At 57.2% G+C, this 21,447-nt stretch overlaps 1 protein-coding gene across 1 annotated transcript in view; it reads right to left on the bottom strand.

Moving 5' to 3' along the window:
• Positions 1–21,447, bottom strand: part of LOC120392101 (transcription factor CP2-like protein 1) — a 31,892-nt gene continuing 10,445 nt past the window's right edge. Inside the window, exons 8-15 of the mRNA XM_039516518.1 lie at positions 5,771–5,868; positions 5,630–5,684; positions 4,409–4,502; positions 3,664–3,754; positions 2,118–2,200; positions 1,360–1,505; positions 759–810; positions 1–185 (exon numbers count right to left, since the gene is read on the bottom strand). Coding sequence (XP_039372452.1) covers positions 148–185; positions 759–810; positions 1,360–1,505; positions 2,118–2,200; positions 3,664–3,754; positions 4,409–4,502; positions 5,630–5,684; positions 5,771–5,868 — 657 coding nt within the window. The 3' untranslated portion in view covers positions 1–147. The remainder of the gene's footprint in view (positions 186–758; positions 811–1,359; positions 1,506–2,117; positions 2,201–3,663; positions 3,755–4,408; positions 4,503–5,629; positions 5,685–5,770; positions 5,869–21,447) is intronic.

The raw sequence follows: 21,447 nt of genomic DNA, 5'->3' as shown, positions 1-21,447 counted from the left end.
GGAGGGGACTGCCTCGCTGGGAAATCCTCCTGTTGGCTTCTTCACCAGCTGCTTTGTGGGGAAATCTCCCTTGGGTCCAGACAGTGATTTGGCATCGCTTCTCTCATTGCGCTTCTCGGCACTGAACTGTCCTAGGTCGCTCTGCGCCTATCTTAAAATTAAGTGGTAGCCTTCTGGAGCCTGCACTGAGAGAGACAAAGGCACACGCACTCGTCACTTTCCCCGCTCGGGAAATGAAGTCCTAGTGTCTCGTACTCGGCTTGAGCAAGGGCTTCTCCGCAAGACGGCACTTTAGGACAGCACAAAATCCTGTCGCACGGTGAGAATGAAGGAGCCTTCCCCACCCACCCACAACTAGACCTGCACAGGCAGCTGTGCAGATACAGTATTAGGAAAGAGCAGGCTGTATTGTAGTAGCCATCTGCTTCCCCCTCTATTGACTGTGCTGTGCTGAGTGCTCCTTAGCTGCTTCTCTCCTCCCCCAATGAAGCTGCATTTCAGTGGAGGCGTGTTTATAAATTAAAGTGTTTGGGGATCAGCGTAGGTAGATCCCAAAAATGTGTTATCAAAAAACCTCCCCAAGCCCCCTTCCCACCTCATGTGGGTCTATTTTTTTCTCCCTCTTCTTTTATGACCAATGTTCATGAGTAATTTTCCCCATTCTGTCGTGAGCCAGGGCCATCACAACTGGACTGGAGTTTCCTCTCACAGGCTTGTTTTTACTGCTCATTTCCCCGCCCGTTCCTTTTCCCATATACCTTTGGTAACAGCTGCTACGAAACAGGATTCATCTGGCAGGTTCCTGACCATCTGCGGTGCCCCAGAGAGGAAAGAGACAAGGTTAGAATGTGGGGAGGCTGCAGCGTGAGTCAGCTGCTCATTCTTCAGCGGTGCTGAGGCAGGGTGCAAATTGCTAGGGTGGGTACCAGTTGCTTGGTCATCCTGCTGATGTATAATACCCAGCTCTTATAGAGCACTTTTCAGTGGTAGATCTCAAAGCACCATCTTCTTCATTATCCCCGTCTTACAGGAAAGCGGGGCACAGAGAGGGGAAGTGAGTTGCCCAAGGTCATCCAGCTGACCAGTGGCAGAGCTAGGACTAGAACCCAGTTTTCCTGAGTCCCAGGCCAATGCTCTAGCCGCAAGGCCACACAAGGCAGGACATGCACATACTGGCCAGTGCAAGGGGGACTCCCCTTATCCTTCTGAACCCCCCCCCCATGTGGTGATCTACCCCTTCACCAACAGCAGCTGATCTTTTCTGGGACAGTCCAGCACAAAAGCAGGCTCTGCCAAGCAAGGGAGGGGATGGAATGGCTGAAGGCAAGAGCAGGTTTCCCAGACTGGATCCCCCCTTACCAGGTCACTGAGGAGGATGTGAATCCCCGTCGGGCCCTGCTTGGAAACCTGCTGGATCTGGTTGGCCGGGAGGCTGAGCAGCTCTGCCAGTTTATTGGTCAGTTCTGTGGCAGTGAGTTCTTCCAGATAGACCTCTTGGTATGTGGCTTCCAAAGAAAACCCCAAAAAGGAAGTGAGCCAGTGCCAGGATTTCCTTCCCCTTCCCAAGAGCTTTGTGAGGCGACAAAAGGACCTTCAGGATCACCTGCAGCTGCAGTAGAGACAAACCCGCCCTGCAAGCCCAGCTCCAGCCCCTCCTGCAGTATGAGGAAGTTTGGATTCAGATGCAGCCTCTGTAGCTGCCCCCAATCCCTGAAAGCTCCTGCTGACCTGAGGCAGGGCAGCCACTGCTTGGTTGCAAGCCAAGGGCTTGATCCAGTGCTTAGGAAGAGCTGTCTGGCTAAAGGCTTTATACAGTTGCTCATCGGGGGGATCTTAGCCCCTTCCCCATAAAGTTGATAGGAAAGACCCTAGTGCATTTCATCCAGCATAATTATATTGGCTTCAATGGACTGTGGCCCCAGCCCTGAGCCAAATATGCAGCCAGGGGCAGCTTTGCATGGATGGGTGCACCAGAAATGCATAGCTAGAGTCCAGTGCAGAATCTCTCCTGAGCCCAAGACTTGCTGTGCCCAGCCCAGGGTCAAAGGAGCATTGGCCTGGCTCCCTGAACTTGGCCCTCGGGAGCACTCGCAGTGAAGAGTAGCTGCTTGTTTTACCTGGGGGCGAGTCCTCGGGGCTCTCTCTGCCATTGGCTTGGGGCTCCCTGGACATGTACAGGGTGAGCCGAGGGCGGACGCACCTGCGGGAGAGGAGAGCGTGTTGACTGGCCTATCGACCTGTAGCTCTTGTAGCCGTGCTCATTTATCGTGTATTGCATCCAGGAGCGGTCAAGTGCTGCCTGCGTGTGTGCACGTGTCCTCCCCACAAGACCTCAATGCCAATTTTACAGGTGGGGAAACTGAGGCACGGGGCTTGTGATGCACTGGAAGCTGCGTAGGGAGTCTAGCAGAGCTGGGAACTGAAGCCAGATCTCCTGGGTCCCTGGCACAGGGCTTCAAATGCACACCCCTCCTTCCTCTGTGGAATTCAGGGACACCCCACCCCACCTCCCTACCCTACCTCTGCAGCTGAAGAGAAGCTTGTAATTAACCCCTTAGACGTGCATTGATCTGCCCCAGCCAGGGTGGGTGGGTGGGTGAGAGAGAGGAGTATTACCGTGGTTGTGTGAGTAGAACACGCTCTTGTGTGAACAGAGCTAACCGGGCCCAGGCTGTGCTATTTTGGGGGGTGGGGATAGCAATAGCATTGCCTAGTAGATGGAGGAGGCTGGGTTGAGACCCCACGCGTCAGAGCATCTGGGGAATGGGGGTGAACTGCAGGGTTGCAATGTAGGCTGAATAGCAGGAGCCCGTGGCCCGAGAGCAGCTGGAAGGAATGGTAACCCAGGTGTGCAAGAGGGAATGATCCTGCACCGGCTGGGAGAGGAGCTAGCTGTGACTCCATGACACTCCCACGTCTCGTCACCTGAGATCAGCAGCATCAGACCCCAGGGCTTGTGACAAGGTCACCACTGTCCGCCTGCGCAGGGACCTTATCGCTCCATGGCTGCTGCAATTGTAGCAGAGCCCTGGCCCTATCTCGGCGGTAAGCGCCACAAGACTAGCCTGTTCCGCGGTCCTGGCCCCTTAGCTCTGCCCAGACAGGCCTGCGGGGAGCCAGGCAGGGCCAGCCACCCACTGCACCACCTCCTGCAGGCTGAGGCCAAGATTTCCAAAGGTGATTAGTGATTGTAGGGGTCCAAGTTCAGACTCCTTACAAGGGCTGAGCACCTGCCCTCTGAGAATTGGGGGGGGGCCCAAATCACTAATCCCTCCCTGAAATCGGGGCCTTAAACCTGGGCTGGCTATAGCCACCACATCCCACCCCCTGTGACAGCACTGAGACCTTACTGACTCGTGACAGGCGCCAGCCACGTGCAAAGGAGACAGGGAGACTCTCTCTAAGCTACTGCTAGACGAGGTAGAGCAGTGACTTGGTGCAGCAAAGCGATTGCTTAGAGTATAAAGCCCTTTGGGCAGAGACCCTTTTGTTCTGTATGTACAGCTCCTAGCACAGTGGGAGCCTGGATTGTGACTGGGGCTGCTAGGTGCTACTGCAGTGCAAATCAGTGGGTTCTGGGTCTGCCTGAGGACTGCAGGAGGGGACCCCGTGTTCCCCCTCCCGCCAGCCCAGGATGCAGAGTGAAGTTCTCCCTCCTCACACCTGGCTTTCAGCGCATTGGAGAGCCGGATCCCATCAGCCGCTCCACAGATCTGGATGAGGTCACTGCGGGAAAGCTTCAGCAGGTCGGCTCCTGCAAAGAGAGAGACAGATGTGGCTGGCATGATCATCCCAGTGCAGCGCTAAATCCCAGGGCGGAGCAGTTCACAGGCAGGGGCCGGATGTGCCATGCCGCAGGTCCCTGCCTGGGGAAGGAAAGCGTCTCCCTGGGTGGGACTGAGCCGAGCAGGACTCCTGTCTGTTTCAAACCCTCCCCTGGCTCCCTGCAGAGGAGGGTTAGGTCAGCAGGGGATGAAGGCAGCCGTCTCTGTGCCAGACCAATGACTCCGGCAGCATGGACCTGTTCAGAGCAGGCTGCTCCTCCAGCCCTGGCTCAGCTGGGTTCTTCGGACAAGGCCAGAGCCCAGCTGGCAGAGCTGGTACCGGTCACGTGGCCCATGTCCCTTTGTAAGTGGAGGCTGCTGTTCTGGGATGACAATGGTAGGTCCCTAGGGGCACGGCCAGACATGCCCTCTGACCCCCAACCTCTCCATCATCCAAGCCACCCGGAGTTTATCCATGCGTCTCAGCACCTCTCCAGAGCATAGAGATGTATTTGTCTTGTGAGTATCCCCTTAGGACCGGGACAGAGCCGTGCAAGGGTGAGCCTGGCCCAGAACCCAGCATCCCATCGCAGCCCCCCAACTTCTCCCTAGTTTCATGGGCTCAGGAAGTGAGATGGCCTCACCTGTGAAATTAGCCAACATCCTGCAGTAACCGGAGAAGCGATTCTTGTGTAGCCACTGCTGGGTTTCCAGGATGGAGGCACAGGGACTGAGAGCCTGGGACAGACAGATGGAGAGTGGAGTGTTTGAAGTGACAGGTGGGCTTGAGACCCCAATCACGAGTTTTGTACGTACTCAGCAAGCCTCAGCCCAGCACTCACCTGGGTCCCCTGGACCTGGTGGAGTGACCATGAGGGCTAGCTGGACACCTGTGCAGAGACAGCCGCCAGGCATGGCTCCAGGTGCAGAGTGACGCTGGTAACCCCAGGAACCTGAACGCCTTCAGTGTCTGTCCCAGCTGGGCCCAGACCCCCAGGCCTTGTCCTAGTACTAAATGCTGCAGTGTCCCAACCCAGGCGTGGGATCTAACCTCTGCAGGAATCCCACCGGCATGCCAGGTAGTTGTACCCTGCAATCTCTTGCCAGCCACTGTCTCATCAGGGTATGGGGCAGGTTCAGTAAAAACCCCAGTGCATCCACGGGTGGCTGAAGCTTGGTTACCTCCGCAGCTTATTCCGGTAGCGGGGCTGGGGTGCTCCCTGTGTGGCACGGGGGTTAGAACAGGAGCAAAGGGCTCTGAGTTCCGTTCCCAAGCGGCAGGGGAGCGTGATCAGGGCGTGAGAGCGGGAGCAGGGAGTCAGGACTCCTGGGTTCTGCACCGGGCTCCGGGAGGGGATGTGCGATCGCGGGTTAAAGCTGGTTCATGGGAGTCAGGACTCCTGGGTTCTGCACTGGGCTTTGGGAGGGGACATGTGATCAGGGACCTAGAGGGGATTCATGGGAGTCAGGACTCCTGGGTTCTGCACCGGGCTCTAGGAGGGGATGTATGAGCGGAGGGTTAGAGGGGGTTCATGGGAGTCAGGATTCCTGGGTTCTGCGCTGGGTTTTACCCCAGCCTTGCTGCAGGGCATCGGCTCAAGTCACTTAGTCTCTCTGCCTCAGTTTCCTCACGGGCAAGATGGGTGCAATAACACCCACCCTGCAGCATGCAGAGACTCGGTTGATAAGCAAGTGCTTTGAGTTCCTCCACCCGCCCGCCGGGAAAGGAATGATGGTTCCTCTGTTACATGCAGTGCCGAGGTCCCCTCCTGCCACCAGAGGGCAGCTGGCCATGGCACAGGGTCGGGGTGGCAGAGTGGAAGAAAAGCAGAGTGAGGAAAGGGGAGCGCCAGGCAGGTTCTTACCTCGGCCGTGTTCTCTGCTGGGCTGTCTGAGGGGCAGCTGGGTGAGGAACAACCCCTGCCAGGGAGAAGAGAGACGGTTATTCTGCAGCAGGCGGCGGCGGTGGGGGGGAGTGATCAGAGCAGGGGGTCTTTCCAGCTTACCTTTCGGGGGGCAGCAGCTTGAAGGAGTGAGGCGAAGGGAGCCCGGGGGTGGCTGGGGGACTGTTGGGGCTGCTGGAGGCTTCTGGCCAGGGGCCGCACTGGAAGCAGAGGGGAGAGGATTTGATAGTTTCCACGTCTCTAGCACTGCTGTGCTTTGTGTGCAGCTCCCCCCTTCATGCAGCCACCACTGGGGTGGAGGGTGAGACCTAGTCACCACCCTTGCCCACCACCACCTCCCTGTCTCAGTTGGGGGGTTAGACAAGTGCGCACTTCCCAGCCAGGGAAGTTGGAACCCTAATCCTAGGGCAGGGCGCCCTACCCATAGGAACCCCAACCCTAGCGCTAAATGCCCTACCCATAGGAACCCTAACCCTAGCTCCAAGTGCCCCACCCATAGGAACCCTAACCCTAGCTCCAAGTGCCCTACCCACAGGAACCCTAACCCTAGGGCGGGAAGCCCTACCCATAGGAACCCTAACCCTAACTCCAAGTGCCCTACCCATAGGAACCCTAACCCTAGCTCCAAGTGCCCTACCCACATGAACCCTAACCCTAGGGCGGGAAGCCCTACCCATAGGAACCCTAACCCTAGCTCCAAGTGCCCTACCCATAGGAACCCTAACCCTAGCTCCAAGTGCCCTACCCACATGAACCCTAACCCTAGGTCGGGAAGCCCTACCCATAGGAACCCTAACCCTAGCTCCAAGTGCCCTACCCATAGGAACCCTAACCCTAGCTCCAAGTGCCCTACCCACAGGAACCCTAACCCTAGGGCGGGAAGCCCTACCCATAGGAAACCTAACCCTAGGGTGGGAAGCCCTACACATAGGAACCCTAACCCTAGCTCCAAGTGCCCTACCCACAGGAACCCTAGACCTAGCTCCAAGTGCCCTACCCAGAGGAACCCTAAGCCTAGGGTGGGAAGCCCTACCCATAGGAACCCTAACCCTAGCTCCAAGTGCCCTACCCTCAGGAACCCTAACCCTAGCTCCAAGTTCCCTACCCATAGGAACCCTAACCCTAGCTCCAAGTGCCCCACCCATAGGAACCCTAACCCTAGCTCCAAGTGCCCTACCCACAGGAACCCTAACCCTAGCTCCAAGTGCCCTACCCATAGGAACCCTAACCCTAGGGCGGGAAGCCCTACCCATAGGAACACTAACCCTAGCTCCAAGTGCCCTACCCATAGGAACCCTAACCCTAGCTCCAAGTGCCCTACCCATAGGAACCCTAACCCTAGCTCCAAGTGCCCTACCCACAGGAACCCTAACCCTAGGGCGGGAAGCCCTACCCATAGGAACCCTAACCCTAGCTCCAAGTGCCCTACCCATAGGAACCCTAACCCTAGCTCCAAGTGCCCTACCCATAGGAACCCTAACCCTAGCTCCAAGTGCCCTACCCATAGGAACCCTAACCCTAGCTCCAAGTGCCCTACCCATAGGAACCCTAACCCTAGCTCCAAGTGCCCTACCCACAGGAACCCTAACCCTAGCGCGGGAAGCCCTACCCATAGGAACCCTAACCCTAGCTCCAAGTGCCCTACCCATAGGAACCCTAACCCTAGCTCCAAGTGCCCTACCCATAGGAACCCTAACCCTAGGGCGGGAAGCCCTACCCATAGGAACCCTAACCCTAGCTCCAAGTGCCCTACCCATAGGAACGCTAACCCTAGCTCCAAGTTCCCTACCCATAGGAACCCTAACCCTAGCTCCAAAAGCCCTACCCATAGGAACCCTAACCCTAGGGTGGGAAGCCCTACCCATAGGAACCCTAACCCTAGCTCCAAGTGCCCTACCCATAGGAACCCTAACCCTAGCTCCAAGTGCCCTACCCACAGGAACCCTAACCCTAGGGTGGGAAGCCCTACCCATAGGAACCCTAACCCTAGCTCCAAGTGCCCTACCCTTAGGACCCCTAACCCTAGCTCCAAGTTCCCTACCCATAGGAACCCTAACCCTAGCTCCAAGTGCCCCACCCATAGGAACCCTAACCCTAGCTCCAAGTGCCCTACCCACAGGAACCCTAACCCTAGCTCCAAGTGCCCTACCCATAGGAACCCTAACCCTAGGGCAGGAAGCCCTACCCATAGGAACCCTAACCCTAGCTCCAAGTGCCCTACCCATAGGAACCCTAACCCTAGCTCCAAGTGCCCTACCCATAGGAACCCTAACCCTAGCTCCAAGTGCCCTACCCATAGGAACCCTAACCCTAGCTCCAAGTGCCCTACCCACAGGAACCCTAACCCTAGGGCGGGAAGCCCTACCCATAGGAACCCTAACCCTAGCTCCAAGTGCCCTACCCACAGGAACCCTAACCCTAGGGAGGGAAGCCCTACCCATAGGAACCCTAACCCTAGGGTGGGAAGCCCTACCCATAGGAACCCTAACCCTAGCTCCAAGTGCCCTACCCATAGGAACCCTAACCCTAGCTCCAAGTGCCCTACCCACAGGAACCCTAACCCTAGGGTGGGAAGCCCTACCCATAGGAACCCTAACCCTAGCTCCAAGTGCCCTACCCATAGGAACCCTAACCCTAGCTCCAAGTGCCCTACCCACAGGAACCCTAACCCTAGGGCGGGAAGCCCTGCCCATAGGAACCCTAACCCTAGGATGGGAAGCCCTACCCATAGGAACCCTAACCCTAGCTCCAAGTGCCCTACCCTTAGGAACCCTAACCCTAGCTCCAAGTGCCCTACCCATAGGAACCCTAACCCTAGCTCCAAGTTTCCTACCCACAGGAACCCTAACCCTAGGGTGGGAAGCCCTGCCCATAGGAACCCTAACCCTAGCTCCAAGTGCCCTACCCATAGGAACCCTAACCCTAGCTCCAAGTGCCCTACCCACAGGAACCCTAACCCTAGGGCGGGAAGCCCTACCCATAGGAACCCTAACCCTAGCTCCAAGTGCCCTACCCATAGGAACCCTAACCCTAGCTCCAAGTGCCCTACCCACAGGAACCCTAACCCTAGGGCGGGAAGCCCTACCCATAGGAACCCTAACCCTAGCTGCAAGTGCCCTACCCACAGGAACCCTAACCCTAGGGTGGGAAGCCCTACCCATAGGAACCCTAACCCTAGCTCCAAGTGCCCTACCCATAGGAACCCTAACCCTAGCTCCAAGTGCCCTACCCAAAGGAACCCTAACCCTAGGGCGGGAAGCCCTACCCATAGGAACCCTAACCCTAGGGTGGGAAGCCCTACCCATAGGAACCCTAACCCTAGCTCCAAGTGCCCTAACCCTAGCTCCAAGTGCCCTACCCATAGGAACCCTAACCCTAGCTCCAAGTGCCCTACCCACAGGAACCCTAACCCTAGGGCGGGAAGCCCTACCCATAGGAACCCTAACCCTAGGGTGGGAAGCCCTACCCATAGGAACCCTAACCCTAGCTCCAAGTGCCCTACCCACAGGAACCCTAACCCTAGGGCGGGAAGCCCTACCCATAGGAACCCTAACCCTAGGGTGGGAAGCCCTACCCATAGGAACCCTAACCCTAGCTCCAAGTGCCCTACCCTTAGGAACCCTAACCCTAGCTCCAAGTGCCCTACCCATAGGAACCCTAACCCTAGATCCAAGTGCCCTACCCACAGGAACCCTAACCCTAGGGCGGGAAGCCCTGCCCATAGGAACCCTAACCCTAGGGTGGGAAGCCCTACCCATAGGAACCCTAACCCTAGCTCCAAGTGCCCTACCCATAGGAACCCTAACCCTAGCTCCAAGTGCCCCACCCATAGGAACCCTAACCCTAGCTCCAAGTGCCCTACCAACAGGAACCCTAACCCTAGGGCGGGAAGCCCTACCCATAGGAACCCTAACCCTAGCTCCAAGTGCCCTACCCATAGGAACTCTAACCCTAGCTCCAAGTGCCCTACCCACAGGAACCCTAACCCTAGGGCGGGAAGCCCTACCCATAGGAACCCTAACCCTAGCTCCAAGTGCCCTACCCATAGGAACCCTAACCCTAGCTCCAAGTGCCCTACCCACAGGAACCCTAACCCTAGGTCGGGAAGCCCTACCCATAGGAACCCTAACCCTAGCTCCAAGTGCCCTACCCATAGGAACCCTAACCCTAGCTCCAAGTGCCCTACCCACAGGAACCCTAACCCTAGGGCGGGAAGCCCTACCCATAGGAACCCTAACCCTAGGGTGGGAAGCCCTAACCATAGGAACCCTAACCCTAGCTCCAAGTGCCCTACCCACAGGAACCCTAACCCTAGCTCCAAGTGCCCTACCCAGAGGAACCCTAACCCTACGGTGGGAAGCCCTACCCATTGGATCCCTAGCCCTGGCTCCAACTGCCCTACCCATAGGAACCCTAACCCTAGCTCTAAGTAACCTCCCCATAGGCGCCCTAACCCTAGCTCCAAGTGCCCTACCCATAGGCACCCTAACCCTAGCTCCAAGTGCCCTACCCATAGGAACCCTAACCCTAGCTCCAAGTGCCCTACCCATAGGAACCCTAACCCTAGGGCGGGAAGCCCTACCCATAGAAACCCTAACCCTAGCTCCAAGTGCCCTACCCATAGGAACCCTAACCCTAGGGCGGGAAGCCCTACCCATAGGAACCCTAACCCTAGCTCCAAGTGCCCTACCCATAGGAACCCTAACCCTAGCTCCAAGTGCCCTACCCATAGGAACCCTAACCCTAGCTCCAAGTGCCCTACCCATAGGAACCCTAACCCTAGCTCCAAGTGCCCTACCCACAGGAACCCTAACCCTAGGGCGGGAAGCCCTACCCATAGGAACCCTAACCCTAGCTCCAAGTGCCCTACCCATAGGAACCCTAACCCTAGCTCCAAGTGCCCTACCCATAGGAACCCTAACCCTAGCGCGGGAAGCCCTACCCATAGGAACCCTAACCCTAGCTCCAAGTGCCCTACCCATAGGAACCCTAACCCTAGGGTGGGAAGCCCTACCCATAGGAACCCTAACCCTAGCTCCAAGTGCCCTACCCATAGGAACCCTAACCCTAGCTCCAAGTGCCCTACCCACAGGAACCCTAACCCTAGGGTGGGAAGCCCTACCCATAGGAACCCTAAACCTAGCTCCAAGTGCCCTACCCTTAGGACCCCTAACCCTAGCTCCAAGTTCCCTACCCATAGGAACCCTAACCCTAGCTCCAAGTGCCCTACCCACAGGAACCCTAACCCTAGCTCCAAGTGCCCTACCCATAGGAACCCTAACCCTAGGGCGGGAAGCCCTACCCATAGGAACCCTAACCCTAGCTCCAAGTGCCTACCCTTAGGAACCCTAACCCTAGCTCCAAGTGCCCTACCCATAGGAACCCTAACCCTAGCTCCAAGTGCCCTACCCATAGGAACCCTAACCCTAGCTGCAAGTGCCCTACCCTTAGGATCCCTTACCCTAGGGCAGGTAGCCCTCCCCATAGGAACCCTAACCCTAGCTCCAAGTGCCCTACCCATAGGAACCCTAACCCTAGCTCCAAGTGCCCTACCCACAGGAACCCTAACCCTAGGGCGGGAAGCCCTACCCATAGGAACCCTAACCCTAGCTCCAAGTGCCCTACCCATAGGAACCCTAACCCTAGCTCCAAGTGCCCTACCCACAGGAACCCTAACCCTAGGGCGGGAAGCCCTACCCATAGGAACCCTAACCCTAGGGTGGGAAGCCCTACCCATAGGAACCCTAACCCTAGCTCCAAGTGCCCTACCCTTAGGAACCCTAACCCTAGCTCCAAGTGCCCTACCCACAGGAACCCTAACCCTAGGGTGGGAAGCCCTACCCATAGGAACCCTAACCCTAGCTCCAAGTGCCCTACCCAAAGGAACCCTAACCCTAGGGCGGGAAGCCCTGCCCATAGGAACCCTAACCCTAGGGAGGGAAGCCCTACCCATAGGAACCCTAACCCTAGCTCCAAGTGCCCTACCCTTAGGAACCCTAACCCTAGCTCCAAGTGCCCTACCCATAGGAACCCTAACCCTAGCTCCAAGTGTCCTACCCATAGGAACCCTAACCCTAGGGTGGGAAGCCCTACCCATAGGAACCCTAACCCTAGCTCCAAGTGCCCTACCCACAGGAACCCTAACCCTAGGGCGGGAAGACCTACCCATAGGAACCCTAACCCTAGCTCCAAGTGCCCTAGCCATAGGAACCCTAACCCTAGCTCCAAGTGCCCTACCCATAGGAACCCTAACCCTAGGGTGGGAAGCCCTACCCATAGGAACCCTAACCCTAGCTCCAAGTGCCCTACCCACAGGAACCCTAACCCTAGGGCAGGAAGCCCTACCCATAGGAACCCTAACCCTAGCTCCAAGTGCCCTACACATAGGAACCCTAACCCTAGCTCCAAGTCCCCTACCCATAGGAACCCTAACCCTAGGGCGGGAAGCCCTACCCATAGGAACCCTAACCCTAGCTCCAAGTGCCCTACCCATAGGAACCCTAACCCTAGCTCCAAGTGCCCTACCCATAGGAACCCTCACCCTAGCTCCAAGTGCCCCACCCATAGGAACCCTAACCCTAGCTCCAAGTGCCCTACCCACAGGAACCCTAACCCTAGGGCGGGAAGCCCTACCCATAGGAACCCTAACCCTAGCTCCAAGTGCCCTACCCATAGGAACCCTAACCTAGCTCCAAGTGCCCTACCCATAGGAACCTAACCATAGCTTCAAGTGCCCCACCCATAGGAACCTGAACCATACCTCCAAGTGCCCTACCCACAGGAACCCTAACCCTAGGGCGGGAAGCCCTACCCATAGGAACCCTAACCCTAGCTCCAAGTGCCCTACCCACAGGAACCCTAACCCTAGGGCGGGAAGCCCTACCCATAGGAACCCTAACCCTAGCTCCAAGTGCCCTACCCACAGGAACCCTAACCCTAGGGCGGGAAGCCCTACCCATAGGAACCCTAACCCTAGGTCGGGAAGCCCTAACCATAGCAACCGTAACCCTAGCTCCAAGGGCCCTACCAATAGGAACCCTAACCCTAGCTCCAAGTGCCCTACGCATAGGAACCCTAACCGTAGGGTGGGAAGCCCTACCCATAGGGACCCTAACACTAGCTCCAAGTGCCCTCCCTATAGGAACCCTAACCCTAGCTCCACGTTCCCTACCCCTAGGAACTGTAACTCTAGGGCAGTAAGCCCTACCCTTACGAAACCTAACCCTAGGGTAGCAAGGCCTACCCATTGGAACCCTAACCCTAGCTCCAAGTGCCCAAACGATAGTAAACCTAACCCTAGATCCAAGAGCCGTACCCATAGGAATCCTTACCCTAGGGCACGAAGACCTACCCAAAGGAACCCTAACCCTAGGGTGGCAAGACCTACCCATTGGAACCATAACCGTAGCTCCAAGTGCCCAACCCATAGGAACCCTAACCCTAGCTCCAAGTGCCCTACCCACAGGAACCCTAACCCTAGGGCGGGAAGCCCTACCCATAGGAACCCTAACCCTAGCTCCAAGTGCCCTACCCATAGGAACCCTAACCCTAGCTCCAAGTGCCCTACCCACAGGAACCCTAACCCTAGGGCGGGAAGCCCTACCCATAGGAACCCTAACCCTAGCTCCAAGTGCCCTACCCACAGGAACCCTAACCCTAGGGTGGGAAGCCCTACCCATAGGAACCCTAACCCTAGCTCCAAGTGCCCTACCCATAGGAACCCTAACCCTAGCTCCAAGTGCCCTACCCAAAGGAACCCTAACCCTAGGGTGGGAAGCCCTACCCATAGGAACCCTAACCCTAGCTCCAAGTGCCCTACCCATAGGAACCCTAACCCTAGGGCGGGAAGCCCTACCCATAGGAACTCTAACCCTAGCTCCAAGTGCCCTACCCATAGGAACCCTAACCCTAGCTCCAAGTGCCCTACCCACAGGAACCCTAACCCTAGGGCGGGAAGCCCTACCCATAGGAACCCTAACCCTAGGGTGGGAAGCCCTACCCATAGGAACCCTAACCCTAGCTCCAAGTGCCCTACCCTTAGGAACCCTAACCCTAGCTCCAAGTGCCCTACCCAGAGGAGCCCTAACCCTAGGGTGGGAAGCCCTACCCATAGGAACCCTAACCCTAGCTCCAAGTGCCCTACCCATAGGAACCCTAACCCTAGATCCAAGTGCCCTACCCACAGGAACCCTAACCCTAGGGCGGGAAGCCCTGCCCATAGGAACCCTAACCCTAGGGTGGGAAGCCCTACCCATAGGAACCCTAACCCTAGCTCCAAGTGCCCTACCCATAGGAACCCTAACCCTAGCTCCAAGTGCCCTACCCATAGGAACCCTAACCCTAGCTCCAAGTGCCCTACCCATAGGAACACTCACACTAGGGCGGGAAACCCTACCCATAGGAACCCTAACCCTAGCTCCAAGTGCCCTACCCATAGGAACCCTAACCCTAGCTCCAAGTGCCCTACCCACAGGAACCCTAACCCTAGGGCGGGAAGCCCTACCCATAGGAACCCTAACCCTAGCTCCAAGTGCCCTACCCATAGGAACCCTAACCCTAGCTCCAAGTGCCCTACCCACAGGAACCCTAACCCTAGGGCGGGAAGCCCTACCCATAGGAACCCTAACCCTAGGGTGGGAAGCCCTAACCATAGGAACCCTAACCCTAGCTCCAAGTGCCCTACCCACAGGAACCCTAACCCTAGCTCCAAGTGCCCTACCCAGAGGAACCCTAACCCTAGGGTGGGAAGCCCTACCCATAGGAACCCTAACCCTAGCTCCAAGTGCCCTACCCTTAGGAACCCTAACCCTAGCTCTAAGTTCCCTACCCATAGGAACCCTAACCCTAGCTCCAAGTGCCCCACCCATAGGAACCCTAACCCTAGCTCCAAGTGCCCTACCCACAGGAACCCTAACCCTAGCTCCAAGTGCCCTACCCATAGGAACCCTAACCCTAGGGCGGGAAGCCCTACCCATAGAAACCCTAACCCTAGCTCCAAGTGCCCTACCCATAGGAACCCTAACCCTAGGGCGGGAAGCCCTACCCATAGGAACTCTAACCCAAGGTCCAAGTGCCCTACCCATAGGAACCGTAACCCTAGCTCCAAGTGCCCTACCCCTAGGAACCCTAACCCTAGCTCCAAGTGCCCTACCCACAGGAACCCTAACCCTAGCTCCAAGTGCCCTACCCATAGGAACCCTAACCCTAGCTCCAAGTGCCCTACCCACAGGAACCCTAACCCTAGGGCGGGAAGCCCTACCCATAGGAACCCTAACCCTAGCTCCAAGTGCCCTACCCATAGGAACCCTAACCCTAGCTCCAAGTGCCCTACCCACAGGAACCCTAACCCTAGCGCGCACACCCCTACCCATAGGAACCCTAACCCTAGCTCCAAGTGCCCTACCCATAGGAACCCTAACCCTAGGGTGGAAGCCCTACCCATAGGAACCTAACCCTAGCTCCAAGGGCCCTACCCATAGGAACCCTAACCCTAGCTCCAAGTGCCCTACCCACAGGAACCCTAACCTAGGGTGGGAAGCCCTACCCATAGGAACCCTAACCTAGCTCCAAGTGCCCTACCCATAGGAAGTCTAACCCTTGCGCCAATTTCTCTACCCATAGGAACCCTAACCCTAGCTCCAAGTGCCCTACCCACAGGAACCCTAACCCTAGCTCCAAGTGCCCTACCCATAGGAACCCTAACCCTAGGGCGGGAAGCCCTACCCATAGGAACCCTAACCCTAGCTCCAAGTGCCCTACCCATAGGAACCCTAACCCTAGCTCCAAGTGCCCTACCCATAGGAACCCTAACCCTAGCTCCAAGTGCCCCACCCATAGGAACCCTAACCCTAGCTCCAAGTGCCCTACCCACAGGAACCCTAACCCTAGGGCGGGAAGCCCTACCCATAGGAACCCTAACCCTAGCTCCAAGTGCCCTACCCATAGGAACCCTAACCCTAGCTCCAAGTGCCCTACCCACAGGTAACATAACCCTAGGGCGGGAAGCCCTACCCATAGGAACCCTAACCCTAGCTCCAAGTGCCCTACCCATAGGAACCCTAACCCTAGCTCCAAGTGCCCTACCCACAGGAACCCTAACCCTAGGGCAGGAAGCCCTACCCATAGGAACCCTAACCCTAGGGTGGGAAGCCCTACCCATAGGAACCCTAACCCTAGCTCCAAGTGCCCTACCCTTAGGAACCCTAACCCTAGCTCCAAGTGCCCTACCCACAGGAACCCTAACCCTAGGGTGGGAAGCCCTACCCATAGGAACCCTAACCCTAGCTCCAAGTGCCCTACCCAAAGGACCCATAACCCTAGGGACAGGCACCCTACCCATAGGAACCCTAACCCTAGGGTGGGAAGCCCTACCCATAGGAACCCTAACCCTAGCTCCAAGTGCCCTACCCTTAGGAACCCTAACCCTAGCTCCAAGTGCCCTACCCATAGGAACCCTAACCCTAGCTCCAAGTGTCCTACCCATAGGAACCCTAACCCTAGGGTGGGAAGCCCTACCCATAGGAACCCTAACCCTAGCTCCAAGTGCCCTACCCACAGGAACCCTAACCCTAGGGCGGGAAGACCTACCCATAGGAACCCTAACCCTAGCTCCAAGTGCCCTACCCATAGGAACCCTAACCCTAGCTCCAAGTGCCCTACCCATAGGAACCCTAACCCTAGGGTGGGAAGCCCTACCCATAGGAACCCTAACCCTAGCTCCAAGTGCCCTACCTATAGGAACCCTAACCCTAGGGCAGGAAGCCCTACCCATAGGAACCCTAACCCTAGCTCCAAGTGCCCTACCCATAGGAACCCTAACCCTAGCTCCAAGTGCCCTACCCATAGGAACCCTAACCCTAGGGCGGGAAGCCCTACCCATAGGAACCCTAACCCTAGCTCCAAGTGCCCTACCCATAGGAACCCTAACCCTAGCTCCAAGTGCCCTACCCATAGGAACCCTAACCCTAGCTCCAAGTGCCCTACCCATAGGAACCCTAACCCTAGCTCCAAGTGCCCTACCCACAGGAACCCTAACCCTAGGGCGGGAAGCCCTACCCATAGGAACCCTAACCCTAGCTCCAAGTGCCCTACCCATAGGAACCCTAACCCTAGCTCCAAGTGCCCTACCCACAGGAACCCTAACCCTAGGGCAGGAAGCCCTACCCATAGGAACCCTAACCCTAGCTGCAAGTGCCCTACCCACAGGAACCCTAACCCTAGCTCCAAGTGCCCTACCCATAGGAACCCTAACCCTATCTCCAAGTGCCCTACCCATAGGAACCCTAACCCTAGCTCCAAGTGCCCTACCCACAGGAACCCTAACCCTAGGGCGGGAAGCCCTACCCATAGGAACCCTAACCCTAGGGTGGGAAGCCCTACCCATAGGAACCCTAACCCTAGCTCCAAGTGCCCTACCCATAGGAACCCTAACCCTAGCTCCAAGTGCCCTACCCACAGGAACCCTAACCCTAGGGTGGGAAGCCCTACCCATAGGAACCCTAACCCTAGCTCCAAGTGCCCTACCCAAAGGAACCCTAACCCTAGCTCCAAGTGCCCTACCCATAGGAACCCTAACCCTAGCTCCAAGTGTCCTACCCATAGGAACCCTAACCCTAGGGCGGGAAGCCCTACCCATAGGAACCCTAACCCTAGCTCCAAGTGCCCTACCCACAGGAACCCTAACCCTAGGGCGGGAAGCCCTACCCATAGGAACCCTAACCCTAGCTCCAAGTGCCCTACCCATAGGAACCCTAACCCTAGCTCCAAGTGCCCTACCCATAGGAACCCTAACCCTAGGGTGGGAAGCCCTACCCATAGGAACCCTAACCCTAGCTCCAAGTGCCCTACCCACAGGAACCCTAACCCTAGGGCGGGAAGCCCTACCCATAGGAACCCTAACCCTAGCTCCAAGTGCCCTACCCATAGGAACCCTAACCCTAGCTCCAAGTGCCCTACCCATAGGAACCCTTACCCTAGCTCCAAGTCCCCTACCCATAGGAACCCTAACCCTAGGGCGGGAAGCCCTACCCATAGGAACCCTAACCCTAGCTCCAAGTGCCCTACCCATAGGAACCCTAACCCTAGCTCCAAGGTCCCTACCCACAGGAACCCTAACCCTAGGGTGGGAAGCCCTACCCATAGGAACCCTAACCCTAGGGTGGGAAGCCCTACCCATAGGAACCCTAACCCTAGCTCCAAGTGCCCTACCCACAGGAACCCTAACCCTAGCTCCAAGTGCCCTACCCAGAGGAACCCTAACCCTAGGGTGGGAAGCCCTACCCATAGGAACCCTAACCCTAGCTCCAAGTGCCCTACCCATAGGAACCCTAACCCTAGCTCCAAGTTCCCTACCCATAGGAACCCTAACCCTAGCTCCAAGTGCCCCACCCACAGGAACCCTAACCCTATGGCAGGAAGCCCTACCCATAGGAACCCTAACCCTAGCTCCAAGGTCCCTACCCACAGGAACCCTAACCCTAGGGTGGGAAGCCCTACCCATAGGAACCCTAACCCTAGGGTGGGAAGCCCTACCCATAGGAACCCTAACCCTAGCTCCAAGTGCCCTACCCACAGGAACCCTAACCCTAGCTCCAAGTGCCCTACCCAGAGGAACCCTAACCCTAGGGTGGGAAGCCCTACCCATAGGAACCCTAACCCTAGCTCCAAGTGCCCTACCCTTAGGAACCCTAACCCTAGCTCCAAGTTCCCTACCCATAGGAACCCTAACCCTAGCTCCAAGTGCCCTACCCATAGGAACCCTAACCCTAGCTCCAAGTGCCCTACCCACAGGAACCCTAACCCTAGCTCCAAGTGCCCTACCCATAGGAACCCTAACCCTAGCTCCAAGTGCCCTACCCATAGGAACCCTAACCCTAGCTCCAAGTGCCCCACCCATAGGAACCCTAACCCTAGCTCCAAGTGCCCTACCCACAGGAACCCTAACCCTAGCTCCAAGTGCCCTACCCATAGGAACCCTAACCCTAGCTCCAAGTGCCCTACCCACAGGAACCCTAACCCTAGGGCGGGAAGCCCTACTCATAGGAACCCTAACCCTAGCTCCAAGTGCCCTACCCATAGGAACCCTAACCCTAGCTCCAAGTGCCCTACCCACAGGAACCCTAACCCTAGGGCGGGAAGCCCTACCCATAGGAACCCTAACCCTAGCTCCAAGTGCCCTACCCATAGGAACACTAACCCTAGCTCCAAGTGCCCTACCCACAAGAACCTAACCTAGGCGGGAAGCCCTACCCATAGGAACCCTAACCCTAGGGTGGGAAGCCCTACCCATAGGAACCCTAACCCTAGCTCCAAGTGCCCTACCCTTAGGAACCCTAACCCTAGCTCCAAGTGCCCTACCCATAGGAACCCTAACCCTAGGGTGGGAAGCCCTACCCATAGGAACCCTAACCCTAGCTCCAAGTGCCCTACCCTTAGGACCCCTAACCCTAGCTCCAAGTTCCCTACCCATAGGAACCCTAACCCTAGCTCCAAGTGCCCTACCCACAGGAACCCTAACCCTAGCTCCAAGTGCCCTACCCATAGGAACCCTAACCCTAGGGCGGGAAGCCCTACCCATAGGAACCCTAACCCTAGCTCCAAGTGCCCTACCCATAGGAACCTAACCCTAGCTCAAGTGCCCTACCCATAGAAAGCCTAACCCTAGCTCCAAGTGCCCTACCCATAGGAACCCTAACCCTAGCTCCAAGTGCCCTACCCACAGGAACCCTAACCCTAGGGCGGGAAGCCCTACCCATAGGAACCCTAACCCTAGCTCCAAGTGCCCTACCCATAGGAACCCTAACCCTAGCTCCAAGTGCCCTACCCACAGGAACCCTAACCCTAGGGCGGGAAGCCCTACCCATAGGAACCCTAACCCTAGCTCCAAGTGCCCTACCCACAGGAACCCTAACCCTAGGGCGGGAAGCCCTACCCATAGGAACCCTAACCCTAGCTCCAAGTGCCCTACCCATAGGAACCCTAACCCTAGCTCCGAGCGCTCTACGCATAGGAAGCCTAACCTTAGCGCAGTAAGCCCTACCCATAGGAACCCTAACCCTAGGGTGGAAAGCCCTACCCATAGGAACCCTAACCCTAGCTCCAAGTGCCCTACCCATAGGAACCCTAACCCTAGCTCCAAGTGCCCTACCCATAGGATCCCTAACCCTAGCTCCAAGAGCCCTACCCATAGGAACCCTAACCCTAGGGTGGGAAGCCCTACCCATAGGAACCCTAACCCTAGCTCCAAGTGCCCTACCCATAGGAACCCTAACCCTAGCTCCAAGTGCCCTACCCATAGGAACCCTAACCCTAGCTCCAAGTGCCCTACCCATAGGAACCCTAACCCTAGGGTGGGAAGCCCTACCCATAGGAACCCTAACCCTAGCTCCAAGTGCCCTACCCACAGGAACCCTAACCCTAGGGCGGGAAGCCCTACCCATAGGAACCCTAACCCTAGCTCCAAGTGCCCTACCCATAGGAACCCTAACCCTAGCTCCAAGTGCCCTACCCATAGGAACCCTAACCCTAGCTCCAAGTGCCCTACCCATAGGAACCCTAACCCTAGCTCCAAGTGCCCTACCCACAGGAACCCTAACCCTAGGGCAGGAAGCCCTACCCATAGGAACCCTAACCCTAGCTCCAAGTGCCCTACCCATAGGAACCCTAACCCTAGCTCCAAGTGCCCTACCCATAGGAACCCTAACCCTAGCTCCAAGTGCCCTACCCACAGGAACCCTAACCCTAGGGCGGGAAGCCCTACCCATAGGAACCCTAACCCTAGCTCCAAGTGCCCTACCCATAGGAACCCTAACCCTAGGGTGGGAAGCCCTACCCATAGGAACCCTAACCCTAGCTCCAAGTGCCCTACCCATAGGAACCCTAACCCTAGCTCCAAGTGCCCTACCCATAGGAACCCTAACCCTAGCTCCAAGTGCCCTACCCATAGGAACCCTAACCCTAGCTCCAAGTGCCCTACCCACAGGAACCCTAACCCTAGGGCGGGAAGCCCTACCCATAGGAACCCTAACCCTAGCTCCAAGTGCCCTACCCATAGGAACCCTAACCCTAGGGCGGGAAGCCCTACCCATAGGAACCCTAACCCTAGCTCCATGTGCCCTACCCACAGGAACCCTAACCCTAGGGCGGGAAGCCCTACCCATAGGAACCCTAACCCTAGCTCCAAGTGCCCTACCCATAGGAACCTGAACCCTAACTCCAAGTGCCCTACCGATAGGAACCCTAACCCTAGCTCAAACTGCCCTACCCATAGGAACCCTAACTTGAGGCGGGAACGCTACCCATAGGATCCCTAACCCAACATCCAAGTGCCGTACGCATAGGAACCCTAACCCTAGCTCCAAGTGCCCTACCACTAGGAACCGTAACCTTAGTTCGAAGTGCCCTACCCATAGGAACCCTAATCCTAGATCCAATTGCCCTACCCTTAGGAACTGTAACCCTAGGGCGGAAGATCTACCCATTGCAACCCTAACCCCTAGCTCCAAGTGGCCTACCCATAGGAACCCTAACCCTAGCTCCAAGTGCCCTACCCAGAGGAACCCTAACCTAGCTCGGTGCCCTACCCATAGGAACCCTAACCCTAGTGTGGGAAGCCCTACCCATAGGAACCCTAACCCTAGCTCCAAGTGCCCTACCCATAGGAACCCTAACCCTAGCTCCAAGTGCCCTACCCATAGGAACCCTAACCCTAGCTCCAAGTGCCCTACCCATAGGAACCCTAACCCTAGCTCCAAGTGCCCTACCCACAGGAACCCTAACCC

This window comes from Mauremys reevesii, linkage group 27 (assembly GCF_016161935.1).
Source record: "Mauremys reevesii isolate NIE-2019 linkage group 27, ASM1616193v1, whole genome shotgun sequence".
Taxonomy (NCBI): domain Eukaryota; kingdom Metazoa; phylum Chordata; order Testudines; family Geoemydidae; genus Mauremys; species Mauremys reevesii.
The sequence above is the reverse complement of the archived record's forward strand: the minus strand, read 5'-3'. Positions and strand labels throughout refer to the sequence as shown.